The 14,726-nt window shown below is 45.1% G+C and overlaps 1 protein-coding gene across 1 annotated transcript in view; it reads right to left on the reverse strand.

The window, feature by feature from the left end:
- The window catches only part of Ptprt (protein tyrosine phosphatase receptor type T), a 1,128,608-nt gene that overhangs the window by 16,088 nt on the left and 1,097,794 nt on the right, over positions 1-14,726 (reverse strand). The window contains exons 24-27 of the mRNA XM_052184183.1: positions 11,580-11,715; positions 9,225-9,374; positions 7,221-7,394; positions 2,716-2,847 (exon numbers count right to left, since the gene is read on the reverse strand). Of these exons, the coding sequence (XP_052040143.1) occupies positions 2,716-2,847; positions 7,221-7,394; positions 9,225-9,374; positions 11,580-11,715 (592 nt within the window). The remainder of the gene's footprint in view (positions 1-2,715; positions 2,848-7,220; positions 7,395-9,224; positions 9,375-11,579; positions 11,716-14,726) is intronic.

Consider the following 14,726-nt stretch of genomic DNA (forward strand, 5'->3'; position numbering starts at 1 on the left):
GGTGAGTTACCTTACTTGTCCAAATAGTAGTGCAGGTGGCGATAATTTCTGATTCTAGAACTTTCTAGCACTCTCTTTTAGGGGGGATTTGCTTTGTTTCCTACTGTTATCTCTCTCCCCAGCTGTGGGTTCTTTAGGAGCCAGACTTTGACTTCAGTCATCCTTTACCTCCTTTCTTTAACCAGACAGCATGTTTTGTCTTCCTACCTTTGGTATACGTGTAGACTCTGCACCATATTACTAGCCAGCTCAAGCCACCATCACCTGTGCCTGACCGTCCTTGTTGCCATTCCGTGTATTTTCTGCTTTTATTATGAGCAACCACCGCCACCTCCTTCCCTCTCTTCTCAACACAGCAGACAAAGGGATACTTTTAAAAGTCCAGTCATGTCACTTTCCTGCCAAGTGTTTCTGTGTCTCCCTATCCTTTGCAGAGTGAAGCCCCAAGTTCTCCCCTCGGTGATTAAGGTCACCATTAACACTGTTACACTTCTCATATCACCACTGAATCTCACTATCTCACCCTGCTCTGGCCTTAGATTTCTCTACTGATCCTTGAGAGCATCAAGCATTTTTCTACCAAGCTGCCTGGAGACACTGTTCCCTCTGCCTGAGATACTGTTCCCTGGGAGGAACATGTGGCTTGCTCTCTAGCCTCCTTTGGCTCAGGGTTCATGTATTCTTAAACTCTTCTTTGACTACCCTAGTACATCTGTACCACAATGCAGTTTTAAAATATTCATTTATGCTTCCTTGTCTTCGTGGCTCACTATATGATTGAACTCCTTATAGAGCATTTGTTGTTTATGGTTAGTCTCTCCCCTTTAGAGTAGAAAGAGCACGGGAGACAGGAAGAGTCTCATTTCACCTTGTCTGTGTTGTTCACTGACACATTCCAAGAACCTAGAATAGCTTCCAGCAAATAGCAGTAGCAGATGCTCAACAAATATGGGTTGTGTGAATAGAGGAAACCTCTTCTGGATATCTCTCATGGGCATGTTCCAACACACACTCATTTTACCTCTCCCCTCAACCCCCGACTCTGCTCTTGCCTGTGCTCACCCCTCCCATCTTCCTGCAATTCCATTTTGGCCAGGTGCTTCCTGGATGTCTGATCACCCAGACAAGCCACCTGCCACCATCTGTGACTTCTTGTCCACATTGACACGCAGCTGCGCCCTGAACTGTGTGGACTTCACACTGGAAATGATTTCATGTCTAGCCCGAGTTGTCCTTCCAGCTGCTCCTCTGTTCAGATCTCCCACCTCTCAGTCTCTGAACATAAGTCACATCTTTCTCCAGTCTCTGATCTCTGTCTGCACTCTCTGGTTCTCGATTCCACTTTTAAACACGAGTTAGAAACCTTAGGATAACCTCCATGGATAGCAAAGGCTTTCTAATTATCCTGGAGCGTCTGGGCTGGATACTGCAAAGGGACTCAGGTGGCTGAGTAGCCAAGGGCTACGAGGAGCAGATGAAAGACCAGTGTGGGTGGTGCTCTGGGTCCCCACCTCCTGCTTTAACATGCTCAGATCCTGGCTACTTATTTCTGCTTGGGTCACTGGGTTTGCATGACAGCTTCATTGGTGGAAAGCATCCTATCGCTTAACAAACAAGTCTGATTTTTATCAGTGCTTTAATTCAAGGCCCAGGCTCCTGAACCTCTCTGCTGTCTAAGCCCTGCTGTCTTATTCTAGCCTTACCTCATTCTTTCCTTCTGGATACAGCCTCAGGGTCTTGGAACTGAAGTTGTCTACAAACAAGTGTCTGTATGTCCATCTGCCTTGCCTCTGCCTCTGTTGTTCTATGTAGAAACATTTCCCCAGCCATTCATCCCCTGTATGGCCAGGTCTCCCTTGCTCCCTTCAAGGTCCAAATCACCTTCCTTTTGAAATCTTTCCTCACCGTCTGGATAGAATTAATTGCTCCCTGCTCTAGGTCAACATGGCACTTCATTGCTGACCTCTATTATAGCACAGCCACGAGAGCCTGGGATAACTTGCCCATCTGTCTCTGTAGCAAGACTGGCAGCTACTGGAAGGCTGAAACCATAGCTCAAGCCCATTTAGGAAAAAAAAATTGTTCCCACCCAAGGCCAGTACAAGGCCAGCAATCACACAAGAGTGCATCAAATGACTTTGGGTTTCCTTCAAGGCACAGAAGACAGCATGGCAAAAATCTGAAAGACCACCTTCATCTCCTCTACCCCATATATGTATCCAGAGGCTGTCCCAAGACAGTATTGTATCCAGTGTCTTAGGTATGTGAAAATATTGGCACATGATGGTGGGAGATAAAAGACTCAGAGGGGTTAAAGCATAAAGTCAAGATTCATCTAGGTGGTCAGGGAACAAAGATTCGCAGGTTTGGACTCCAGGTTCTATCAGCCGAGGCTACATGGTGAGGAGCCTATGGAGCTGGTGATGTTTAGTGTTGTGTGTGGGATCTTGTCTTTCTGATCTCTGAATGATTTAGAGTAAGGTTTTAACTAGTGCCTAAGGCTTAAACAGCAGGGTCTTGTCTTTGGTATACTTAGAAAAAGGCCAAAGCCAATGAAGGTTTCAGTGGGAGAGTCCTTGACTTTGCAGGCAGAAGAATGGGTATGGCCTGCTATTCACAGTCTGACACAATGCCCACCAGTGGGCCACCATAGAGTCTTCTTGCAATCGTGACCCACTGGGGTTCACCTTTAGCAGCCCCACAGCCCCCTCCTACCTGAGCAGTGTCCATCTCATTCAGCATCACCACAGATGAACAATTATAATCAAACACCAGCCTCCAGAAGTCAGCCACAGTGTTGGGTAGAGGGTGCTGGGTGACCACAAAGGCGGCAGGCTGCTTGTGGCTCTGACAAAAGAATGACACAGGTTTAGTCAAATATATACCCATCAGTGAGATTCTGATCATGATGAGGCCGGGATGGCTGCCAGAGGCCCTGAGCCTGCCAAACAGATTTCACACAGCACCTGCCTGCTCTGTTATCTCTCAGTGCCCTGGCGGCAAAGGAGACCTTCCCATAATGAACACATTCTCCTCCAAACTAAGACATTGCATTAGGCAAGTGTCATGAGGATGGGGATTATCCAAATAAATTATTTATGTCTCAGAGCTCAGCAAATCATCATTACAATATGAAATGAAAAATCCTGGATGCAGGTTTACTGTGCTTCTGGCCCTAACACCTCTTGTCATATCAGGGATCCCACACGTTCCTGTGCCTATGATGCCTAGGAGGGGACCAATGGCTTCAGAGGGGCCTGATAACAGGGATCATTCCTGTCTCTGGGATGGATCAAGAGCTGAGCTAGCTTGGCTAGAAGTGATATTGTGTCCTTTAGTCCATGAGGCAGTAGTGGCAGCCAGGCATCAGAATCATGTGGATCTGAGATTCATACCCAGCTTTCCCCCCATAAATTATGATTCACCCATGTGTTCATTCATCCAGCACTATCCACCCATTTGTTATACATTCTTAGTTTTAAATATTATTGTGGGGAGTCAGGCACAACACACTGGTAAATATAGATGGTTTCAAAGCTCCTTTTTTCTAGAAAATGAAACTTAAATCAAAAGGGATAGCTGTCATACAATGTATGTAGTATGTAAATTAAAAACAAACAAACCAACACTTGGTAAATAGGGCTAAAGAGATTGCTCAGTGGTTGAGAGCGCTTGCTGCTCTTCCAGAGGTCCTGTATTTGGTACCCAGCACACATACCCAGCACACATACCCATCAGGCAGCTCACAACTATTTGTTCTCCAGTTCCAAAGGATCTGATGCCTCTGGGCTCTAGAGGCACCACACTCAAATATGTGAGCATACTCACTTGCAGGTATGCACACACCTCCACACAATCAAAACTAATAAAAAATAAATCTTAAAAAAAAAAGCCCTAGTAAGCAAGTTTCCTACAAGGTGGATCAATTCCCCACTTAGGTTTTCTTCCTCAGCATCAGTGATGAGGAGGCTAGATGGCACACAATAGACACAATTATAACCTAGCACCGGTAAATGTATTCATTTCACATTAGAAACAATGACAACACAGCATTAGTAAATACACTAATTTGCCCTTGTGTTACAGACAAAGACCCTGCGGTCCCAGAGACAGGGTGGAGTCCAGGGTAAGCTTGGGAGCTTCCTTTGGACCCCATGTGACATAATATCCCAGGGGGAGATATTTGGAAAGATTGAGTAGTGTCTCCACTTCATTGGCAGCTTGTGAAACTTGGAAATCAACCATTGTTTCAATACATTATCAAGGTCTAGGTGGGAGTCAGAGCTGTTGCGCTAGAGTTACAAGTGAGAAGGAAATGGGAAGAGTAGGACAGAGACTCAGAAATAGCATTGCAAGGCCTTGTTGTCATGTTGATCAAATCTACACCAGGGATTACTGTTTCCCAGGGCCTTCTCTTGGCCAGTGGATGATCTAACAAGGGGGGATAGCCCCTTAAATGTCTCCAAGCTCAAAGGTTATGTCAGTGTGGCCTTTCAGCCATTTCCAAACTTAAAAAAAAACTAAAACCAGGCCAAGGCTATTGAGATGGCCCAGCAGTTAAGAGCAGTGGCTGTTTTCCCAGAGGATCTGAGTTCAATTCCCAGCACCCACATGGAAGTTCACAATTGTCTGTAACTCCAGTTCCAGGGAGCTGTAGGTGCCAGGCACACACAACCTTTTTCTGGTCTCTGCAGTCACCAGTTCAGGTATGTTCATGGTACACAGACATAGATTCAGGCAAAACTTTTGTACCCATAAAATAAAAAATTAAGTTAAATTAATTACTTGAAAGCTGACTTTCAAGACAGCTGGCATGGGGCTTGGGTCTTTGGTGCCACGATTTCAAAGCCCGTTGGCTTTGAGCAAGAAATGAAAGTGCCCTTACCCTCGGGAGATCTCCAAAAAATGGGGAGAGTAAAACTCCAGTGCTGGATGAGGCAACTCAAGTCCAGAACCTGACATGCAGAGCATGTTAGTTTTCTTTGCTTTTCCTGTCTCTGTGATAAATGCTCTATTAGGCCAGCACGCCTGACAAAGTCTTATCTGAAAATATGTTTGAGATCTGCGCTCCTGCCGGGTTTCAGGGATCAGCCAGCAATCCATTTCATGGATAACATCATCCTTTACCAAGGGAAACATTAAAAATTAACCCAGAGGACTTCATATTTTTTCTGCTAGAGGCAAAGCTGCTATGGTTACCAGATAATGCACAGACCGAGCTGGAATACAGATAAGGATTTTTTTTTTTTTTAATATAAGAAAGGCAAAGGCCTCAGTGATGACTCACAAGAGAAATGCCCTGTGGACAAAGAGAGGACAATCAGAATCAGAGCTTGGCATAAGGCATTTGACTCCAGGCAGCATCTAACCTGCAAAACAGAGGCCAGGAGCTTCCTTGATTCCTGCTTGGATGAAGAAGGTAGAGCGAGGATGCTAGAAAGGTGGAGGACAATGATAGGGGTGGCTTGCGGAGAGAGCCAGAGATTGGGGGGGACAGAGATACACACAGAAACAGAGGGACATAAACAGAGATGGAGACACAGAGACAGACAGATTCCGAGAGATAAACAGACAAACTCACAGAAAGACAGAGGCAGAAATACAGAGATAGACAGACAGAGACACACACATACACATACAGAGAGAGAGAGAGAGAGAGAGAGAGAGAGAGAGAGAGAGAGAGAGAGAGAGAGAGAAATATAGAGAGAGGCAGAGATAGACAGAGACAGACTCAGAGAGAGAAAGAGGAGGAGAAAGATATAAGAAGACAGCCTCAGATACAGAGACAGGCACACAGAGACAGATAGAGGAGACAGCATACATTCAGAGAGGTGTGCACACATACACAGAGAGAAAGAGAGAGACAGAGAGACAGAAAGACAGAGACAGAGAATCTTAGAAGGTCTTAAGCTACACTCAGTCAGGAGAATGTAAGCAACTGTGAGCTGAAGCCAGGGCAGGCTTTTGGAGAGCTTAGTTGGGAATTGACCTTAAATTACTTCTTTGGTTCCAAACCTTAGAACACATGGGACAATCAGAGGTTGGAGAAGTAATAGTCTTGATCCAGGAAGGGAATACTCTATTGTCTATAAGTGAGATAGAAGGACTACTGTGTGGGCTGGATGAACATGACCTCAGAGAGGGGAAAGGTGAGGAGAGGAACCTGGAGTTGCTCATCCCCAATCAGACAATAGTCCACTTGGTCTTGAGCCTTAGAAGCCAAGATGCTCACATCTTAATGGATCAAACAAACAGAGACAGACACACAGAGACAGATAGAGACAGCATACATTCAGAGAGGCGTGCACACATACACAGAGAGAAAGAGAGAGACAGAGAGACAGAGAGACAGAAAGACAGAGACAGAGAATCTTAGAAGGTCTTAAGCTACACTCAGTCAGGAGTTCAATAAATGAATTCTAGAGTGGAAGCGAGGAGCTCTGGCTTTGCCGCTAGCTATCTGGAATACCCTGAGCACATCTTCCTCAGTCTCTTCTTCTCTCCTGCTACAAAGTTCATGGGTGAGACTGGAATGCCTGTGGCTCACACTGTTTCAAACATCTGCAGACCCTGAAGGTGCAATTGTGATAGTCAGAAAATGCCCAAAGACACAGGGGCGAGGCATATGAAGCAGAGGCATGGGAACACTGGGGCAGAACATTTCCTAATTTCAAACCACAGTAGGGAACAGTTCTCTTCTGGGACATGCCACTGAGGAAGCAGAGGATGGTACCTTAGCAAGAAAATCTGGGACATGTCCCATTTCCCCTCTTTATCTTTTTATAGGTCTGCACAGGGGTTATGTGAAGACCTATATGAGATACACGAGCAGGAACTCCAAGATGCTATACTACATCTTGTCTCCCAAGGTCCCAGACAAAGGCCTGGCATGAGGAATGTTGCCAGAGCTGAACTCCTGCCTGAGAGTCATTTTTGTGAGACATAGAAGCGTGCAGGATAGAACTATCGACTTGAGCTCTTATAGGAATCTTTTCCCCCCCAGCTTTTGAGATCTGTTCTGTCTACCTTTTTTAAGCCAAAGAGACAAAAGCACACAATCTCTCTGGGCTTAAACATGAGACTTCAGGGGAACTATGGTCTCAGAAGCCACCAGTTAGAATCAAGGTGGCCAGTTGGGCTCTGGATTCAGCCATCTCCAGGTTGGGAAAGAGCTGTGACTGTAATGACTCCCAAGGGCTTCCTGCCAGGGCTCAGCTTACATCCATCAGTGCTGCATTGATATAGTTGCTGGACTCTCCATCTACTGAGATGAGGAAGGGTAGACAGCGGTCCAGAGGCAGGGCATCCATGCTCCGATTCTTATCATGGTTCCGAGGTAAGAGCCCAATGCTGCAGTCTTCAGGCCGCACTCGGGGTGTCACGATGTTGAGTGTCTGTGGGGTATAAAGGTAAGTAGAGGAGGCTGTATCTAAGCAAAGGGAATTGATATCCCAGTTTATCTTAACTCATCTGTTTCCACCCTCCAAGCTTGACTCTGCTACCTCTTTTCCCAAACCCATGCTTTTCCCATAACACTGTTATTCTATTATATCCTGCTGGCTGCTATAGGACTTCTGGGTTAAGAGCCTTTGCCAGGAACTTTGCAACACCTTCAAGATGCCAAGGCTGCAGGGGCAGCATGCCCACACACAGGCTAAGCCACAGGCTGACAACACCTGCCAACCATTCGAACTGTTGTTCAACTGAGCTAGCAGCACAGCATTAAGGGAGGGCCAGCCAGAAGGGCATATGGGGGGGTGGGTTCAATGAATGTTAAATATCACTTGAAGTGCCCTGGAAGGAAGGAAGTGATTTACCAGGACTTTTCTCAGTATTAACAGGGATGGACAATGGGCGGATGCTAGGATGTACTGCTCAGGGTAGATAAGAGGTCTTGGGGGTTTACAGAATTGTAACACTTGTGCTCTGTAGAGTAAGTGTCACACAATTAGACCTGTCCCATCCAATAGACTATATCCTGTGTGCGATATTCTGGGTTGTATGCCTTCCATTGCACGGACACTTGGCATTCTATGGTCTGAGACAATAAAGGTTACTTTTTTAAAGGAGTCCTAAAATATCAGCATGACTGGAATAATATGAGCCTGGTATTTACTTGTTTCCTCATGCCAAGTTCAAACAGCACCGTTTCCCAGACATGTTGTGGTCTTAGCCATGAGATGATGGGCTGAACTCTAGCTTTTCACTCAGTGCTAGGTCCAGCGACTTCTACTCAGTCATTCATATTCAGGCCTCTCAGACCAAATCTGCAGTTTTGAACATCCTGGTTCCAAAGGTGAGGCTCTGCAATGTCTGAGCCGTGCTCTAAGAGATGGTTTAAAGCTTAAGCATGCAGAGATCCTGTTAAACTGTAGGTTGTAATTCAATAGGTTTGGGTGGGGCCCAAGAATCTTCATTCCCAACAAGCTCCCAAGTCCATGTGATGGAATTTGTGGAGAAAACACTGAGGCTACAGTCCCTCTAGAATCAAGGAAGCATGAAATTCACACAAGCTTATAAACTTCTGTCCATTCCACAACATCAACAAGAATTAACTAAGACCTCAGTTCAATAGCATAATCACAGTGGAAAAACAAGTGTCAGCCGTCATTGAGTGATTGGTTAATAGTTGCTAATGACTGTGCAATCTGATGGTGTGAAAAGCTTTCCACAGCTGCTGGGCACTGCAGACACACACACACACACACACACACACTCACATACACCAAGCTCATCAAGAAAAGCTCACAATATGCATTTGAAGTATATGCATTTGAACATTGCTATAAATTGAAAACACACACACACACACACACACACACACACACACACACACACGCACGCACACATGCACATGCACACACATTTCCTTCCTCATCCCTATATCATATGCTGTTCTTCCGGCTCCCAGCAGGGCATATGAGGATGTAGATTCTGTGGGAAGTAATTGGGGATCAGTGTCCCTATGAAAACACACACACAACACACACACACACACACACACACACACACGCCATGTGAAACTGTAAGGAAACAGCCACTCATCAACCACAGTCGAGTCTGAGCTCTCCCCAGATACTACATTTGCTGGTAGCTTGCTTTTGGCCTTCAGTGCTTTCAGAGATGTGAAAAGCAAGTGTCTGCTGTGTAAGTGACCCGAGCTGTGGGAATTTGTTAGGACAACTCCGAGCAACCAAGTCCCTGAACGTCGGCTTTGATCATACCTGAAACTCATCTTTGATCTGGCTGGAGTTGGTCTGTGGGTCCAGCCTGCTGATGTTGTAGTAGAGAGAGCGGAACTCACACACGGGGATAGCAGTGTTGCCACAGAGGCATGCTTCCAGGATGGCATCGTGCACAAACACGTACTGCTCCTGCAAGGTCAATGGGAGGGGATGGGAGCTCTGGTTCAGAACAGTTGCCTGTGAGCATTTGTTCACAGCGAATGACTCTTGCAGCAACAAAGAAAGACATGATTTATTCTACAGAATTCTTAGTTTTTATCCTGCATCCCAAAGGTCTAAGTGCCGTGTTTTACAGTGATTGAGCTATACAGTGCATTTCCCCTCATCTAGGATGGGACAGCAGAGTCACTGATAAGGGGGCGAAATGTGAGCACATGCCATTACAGGTGCTCCAGGGCTTCCACTCACATCGTCAGCTTTCACCCGGAAGCTGCTAGCCACAGAAACCAGGTCTTCTCTGCTGGGGGTTTCTTCCTACTTCCCAGAGTGTACTTAGTATTATGCTTAGGAAAATCAAACCGACAGGTGGAGAGTTGGAGATAAAACCCCAAGGTTCTGCTCTTCTTCTGTGGGACAGTTTAGAGAAATGTGGTCCACACTGTCTCTCAGAGGTTGCCAGCAGAGTTGGGTTCCAGATGTTACAGCACAATAAACTACACTTAATTTACTTCTGTCCTATCCCACTTTACACTCAACAACCAGAGTGCCTTGGGTTTTCCTCCAAAGAGACAGCTTGGGCTAAAAGCTGCATCTCTGGGTCTGACCCTAAAATCTGTGTCCCATACTCTCCATCCTGCTTCTTGGGACCCACTTTTCTCTTCTGATGAAATTCTTTCCTTTTCTATATCTTCATGTTTTCTTCTTTCCAGAAAATATTCTTTTAAATCTATCAAGCATATGTTTATTATCAATTCTAGGTCTTTAGAGTGTTTGTTGGGGGACCTTTTTTTGACAAAAATTTGGCCCCTTTAAATAGAGTGTTTTTAAATGGGATGCAACTGTTTCCCTGCTTGACAGTGAGGCTACATTTTTTACTGTACCTAAAGCAATCACCTTCTGTAGGCATAATATTGAGCACAGTCAGCACAGCACAGTTATCTTGGCTCTAGTGAGATAGGCCTGAGAATTGGCCTGTGGACTCTCTCATAGCCTGTGGTAGATTCCAGTGTGATGAAAATTTCGGTGAGCATCTGCAGGGACTGCTGTACCTAAAGCCATGGGTATGTCCCTTTGCAAGGTTGATACCAGTGCAGCTCTTGTGGGTTCTAGATCTGCTAGGATATCTACAACCTTAACTAGAACCAAAAGGTTGACTTGATGCAGAACAACAGCCCAAGGCATACAGGAGTGGGATAAACAGAAAACCTGATTAACAAGAGAGAGTGGTTCAGGACAAAGTTAGGGTCTTAGGCTTTATCAAAGTGAAGTCTTAGGTATATAATTTCTCAATGTTATATTCACTGCTAGAATAGAGATGTGAGTGGGAGATGTATCATGGGCTGTGAAGAACAGGGAAACTATCCTAGATACTAAGAATGTGCACTGCTTGGCTCATTTTAGGTGACAATTCAGACAGTCTTAGGAGTATTATCTTCAGGCATTGGGCTCTCCAGCTAGACAGAAAGAAACCTGGGTGTCTGTCTTTCCTTGAAGGTAAGGATTATGTTTGTCTCTCTAGGATGCTTCAGCCTTTAGCTCAAGTCAATGTTCTCAAGAACTTTGGGCTAAAGAGATGGCTCAGTAGTTAAGAGAACTTGCTACTTTTGCAGAAGACTAGGGTTTGGGTCCCAGCAACTACATGGTGGTTCGTAACCATGGTAACTCCAGCTCTAGGAGACCCTACAGGACTGTCTGACCTTTGTGAGCACCAGGCACACATGTGGTGCACTTACATACATGTAGACAAAACACTTAGACACATAAAATGAAATAAATAAATGTTAAAAAAATCACTGTGTCTGTCAAGCCATTTCTATTAAGGTCTGTGAGTGCTTGGCACAAAGCAGGCATTCTGTAAGCATCAATACTTCCTCTCCTTCTCCATTACTTCATCCGAGGCTTAAACACCATCTCTAACAACTGTCACTGGGTCTTCCTTGGATGACAGTAGAGACAGAGAACTCACCAGTTAATGCTTCCAGAAGTTCCTGTACCATAGAATCCCAGCATTGGTCTGGACACTTCCCCACAGTGAGCTATACAGGCACCTTGGACCAATAGTTGTACAGGTCCATCTCCTTCTGCAGGACTTTTCCATCATGAGCCTCTGTCCCACCGTGTTTCTCTTTGGTCAAGGTTTTAGGTAACTATCTGGCTCAGTGCCCCAGGACTCACCTCTGTCTGCACCAGGTTGACCCTCTGTGCCCGGAGCTCGCGCACACAGTTGAAGATATCCACAACCCCTTCATTCTCAGCCATATCAAGCATGGTGTCAATGGCAATGAAGCAGCCTGTCCTCCCGGCTCCAGCACTGCAAGAGAAGTTAGGTGTGTGTTAGGTCTTGGGATGAGATGGTGATAAGGCCTCTATCATTTGACCCTATCTCAAAAGCCTTGCTGTGAGGCAGTGGGTTGCAGAAGGCAGACAGAACGGTTGGGATTCCAGCATTCCCATGCTATGCTGAACAAGTGACCACTTTTTTTTCCTGTATTAGATGGGAGAATAATGCTTACCATTGGAGGTGGTTTTCAGGGTTTATTTTGCTGCACATGTATAACAAATTCTTATGGAGTACTTTTTGTACCAGAACATTGTTGTACAAATTTGACCTTGGACTTCCCTAGGAGGTGATAGGCAAGTTTCTTATCCCATTTCATCATCGAGAAACTGAGGCATTAGAGAACTTGTAGCCTGAGGTCATAGAGCTGGCAAATAGGAGAGCTGAGAGTTCTCTGAGGCAGTCTAGAATTTCTACTACCATTCTTAATAAGATGTGTAGTGTGCCTGGTATACTGGAGCCTTCCTAGTAAACCCGTCTTTCCCCTTTCTTTTGTTCTTCTTTTATTGGGTTACACAGAGTGGGATAGACAGAGACCAGAACTCTTGAGCTGTGTCAAAGGCAGAGAGTAGATCTGGAGTCTCCTATTCAAGGCCCTGCAGTGGTTGACCCATTTGTGATGGTGTCCTCAGGATCATGACTCAAACACATCATCAAACTGGGGTAGCTGACAGCCTTGAGACCCTCATCAGGACCAGGTTCCCCAACAGAGAATCAGTTTGTCATTACTGACAAGCTTTAACAGGAGAATTTCACACAAGACACAGAACAGCAAGAGGATTTCACAAAACTCCCTGGAACACAACAGATCTTCCCAGATTATCTCTGAGCTCTATAACAACGGGGTGGAATCACAGAGCTCTGGCCTGTACTCTGCAGTTTTTGGAAGGGAAGGCAGGACAGACTGTGAAGGAAGCCCGCATTTGATGGTGGTTTGACACTTTACTTACCCTGTGGAAACAAATGTCTTTGTCTAACAATGCGGAAATAAATGAGATGCTAAAGCAACACTGGCCATGAAGCAGTGGCCCGCTGGGGCCCCGCATCAGTGGTGGTCTGGAAACCAAACCCTTGGAAGCAGTTGCCATGGTTTGATCTGAGTGCAGGCTGACTTAGTCTTGCCTCAAAATACCTGTCCCCATGAAACTCTAGACCCTTTCAAAAGAATTGAACAGAACTGGCTCTGGAGCTTGGGAAGGGATACATGTGTGTGTGTGTGTGTGTGTGTATGTGTGTGTGTGTAGCTGTAGCTAGAGATTTAGATAGATAAATAGATATAGATATAGATATAGATAGATAGATAGATAGATAGATAGATAGATAGATAGATAGATAGAAAATCATTCATTCATTTGTTTCCCAAAGCCTCACAGTCCACTTAATTTATGAACTGGAATCACTGGATTTGAATCTTGGCTCCAATATCAGTGAATAAGGTGCCTGGTGTCACTGAGCTTCAGCTCCTGCCTCCTGGGAGAGGTTTTGAAAAGACTGAGTTCTCTCTCTCTCTCTCTCTCTCTCTCTCTCTCTCTCTCTCTCTCTCTCTCTCTCTGTGTGTGTGTGTGTGTGTGTATGTGTGCATGCACACACATGTATATGCTTTGTTTTCTGTTTGTTTGTTTTTCTAGAATAAACTAGTAGTTAAACACATAGTATTTGATATCCTGAGATTAAATCTTGGCTCTGTTATTTACTAGCTGTGTGACTTTGGGCAAATGACTTCATCTCTTTGGGCTTCACTATTCTCATTCATAAAATGAAACAGGCCATATACCTCTTAGTATTAATAGTACAACATATGTAAATTGCATTAAATTACATTTTAGAAGCATAATGCATGTAAATTGTTTAGTTTTGTGCCTGGCTACTTATATTCCATGAATATATATCAAGTATCCATGATGCCCTGCATGCCATGATTAAGAGTAGGGATAGGAAGATTAGTAAGACACTTAGTGTCCTAAAGTATTTGTTACGCTTTGTCTGGGGTGTTGGATGATGGTAAGAGTCTGGGAGAATGGTTTGGAATCCTCTCAGGTACTTAGTGTGCATTAGCCAAACCATAACAGCCCCAGGAGAAGGTAGCATTCTGCTTAGATACTTTACAGTGACTTGTTATGGAGACACAGGCACAGACCACCACACCCAGGATTGCAAGTGGGAGAGGGTCTCATGACTACTTGCCTTTCTCTCCCTTCCTCTCTCCCTCCTGATCTCTGGCTGCTGTTGGGAGATAGATCTCAAGTTTAGATGCTAATAGACCTTTTGTTCTTCGCAATGAGAGAGAGAAAGCAGAGAATCCATGCCAGATGCTCACAGTTCAGAGGTTTCAGCTAAACTCTCAATTTTCACCTGTGAAGTGTGGTTTGTTTTGTATCTACTGCTGTGGAGAACACAAAGGGATGCCATTTGGGGGAGGGGCTGGCTCTGAGACAATGCAGAGTCCCCTCTGGCCTCTTGATTGACACGGACATTGCCAGGAAGGATGAAATGGCCAAATTGTACAAGGTGTAAGGAGCTGTGCTAAGCCCAAGGTCATACTGAAACGAGGGGTATGGGGAGGAGGTGGATACAGACTCTGTGGCCTTCAGGTCTGGACATCTCCCTTCTTCCAATTCCAAATGCCCTTGACACAATACTTCATCTCCATTTAGGAGGATCCAATGCCACTTATGTTCAAAGTGACTTTCTAGGTCAAAGCTAAAAATTTCCCGTCTCAGTAATAAGGGGAGCCTGATGCTGGCTACTTGCTCTCTATTAAGGACCCTGCAGGCCTGCAACTGATATTAAAAATAATAGGAGTGGATAGACACATACTTATGCCAAGGTGTCCCATGTCAAGTTGCTGCCAGGAAGCGCCAGAGAACATGTTAACAAAACCAGCTTTGACATTTCCCAGCTCTCTCTACCATTTTTGTGCCTCAGTTTCCCTATCTGTAAAGTGGGAGTAATAAGAATGTTGTTCACCTATCAAGCTTGGATGT

This window comes from Apodemus sylvaticus, chromosome 5, assembly GCF_947179515.1.
Source record: "Apodemus sylvaticus chromosome 5, mApoSyl1.1, whole genome shotgun sequence".
Classification (NCBI taxonomy): Eukaryota; Metazoa; Chordata; class Mammalia; order Rodentia; family Muridae; genus Apodemus; species Apodemus sylvaticus.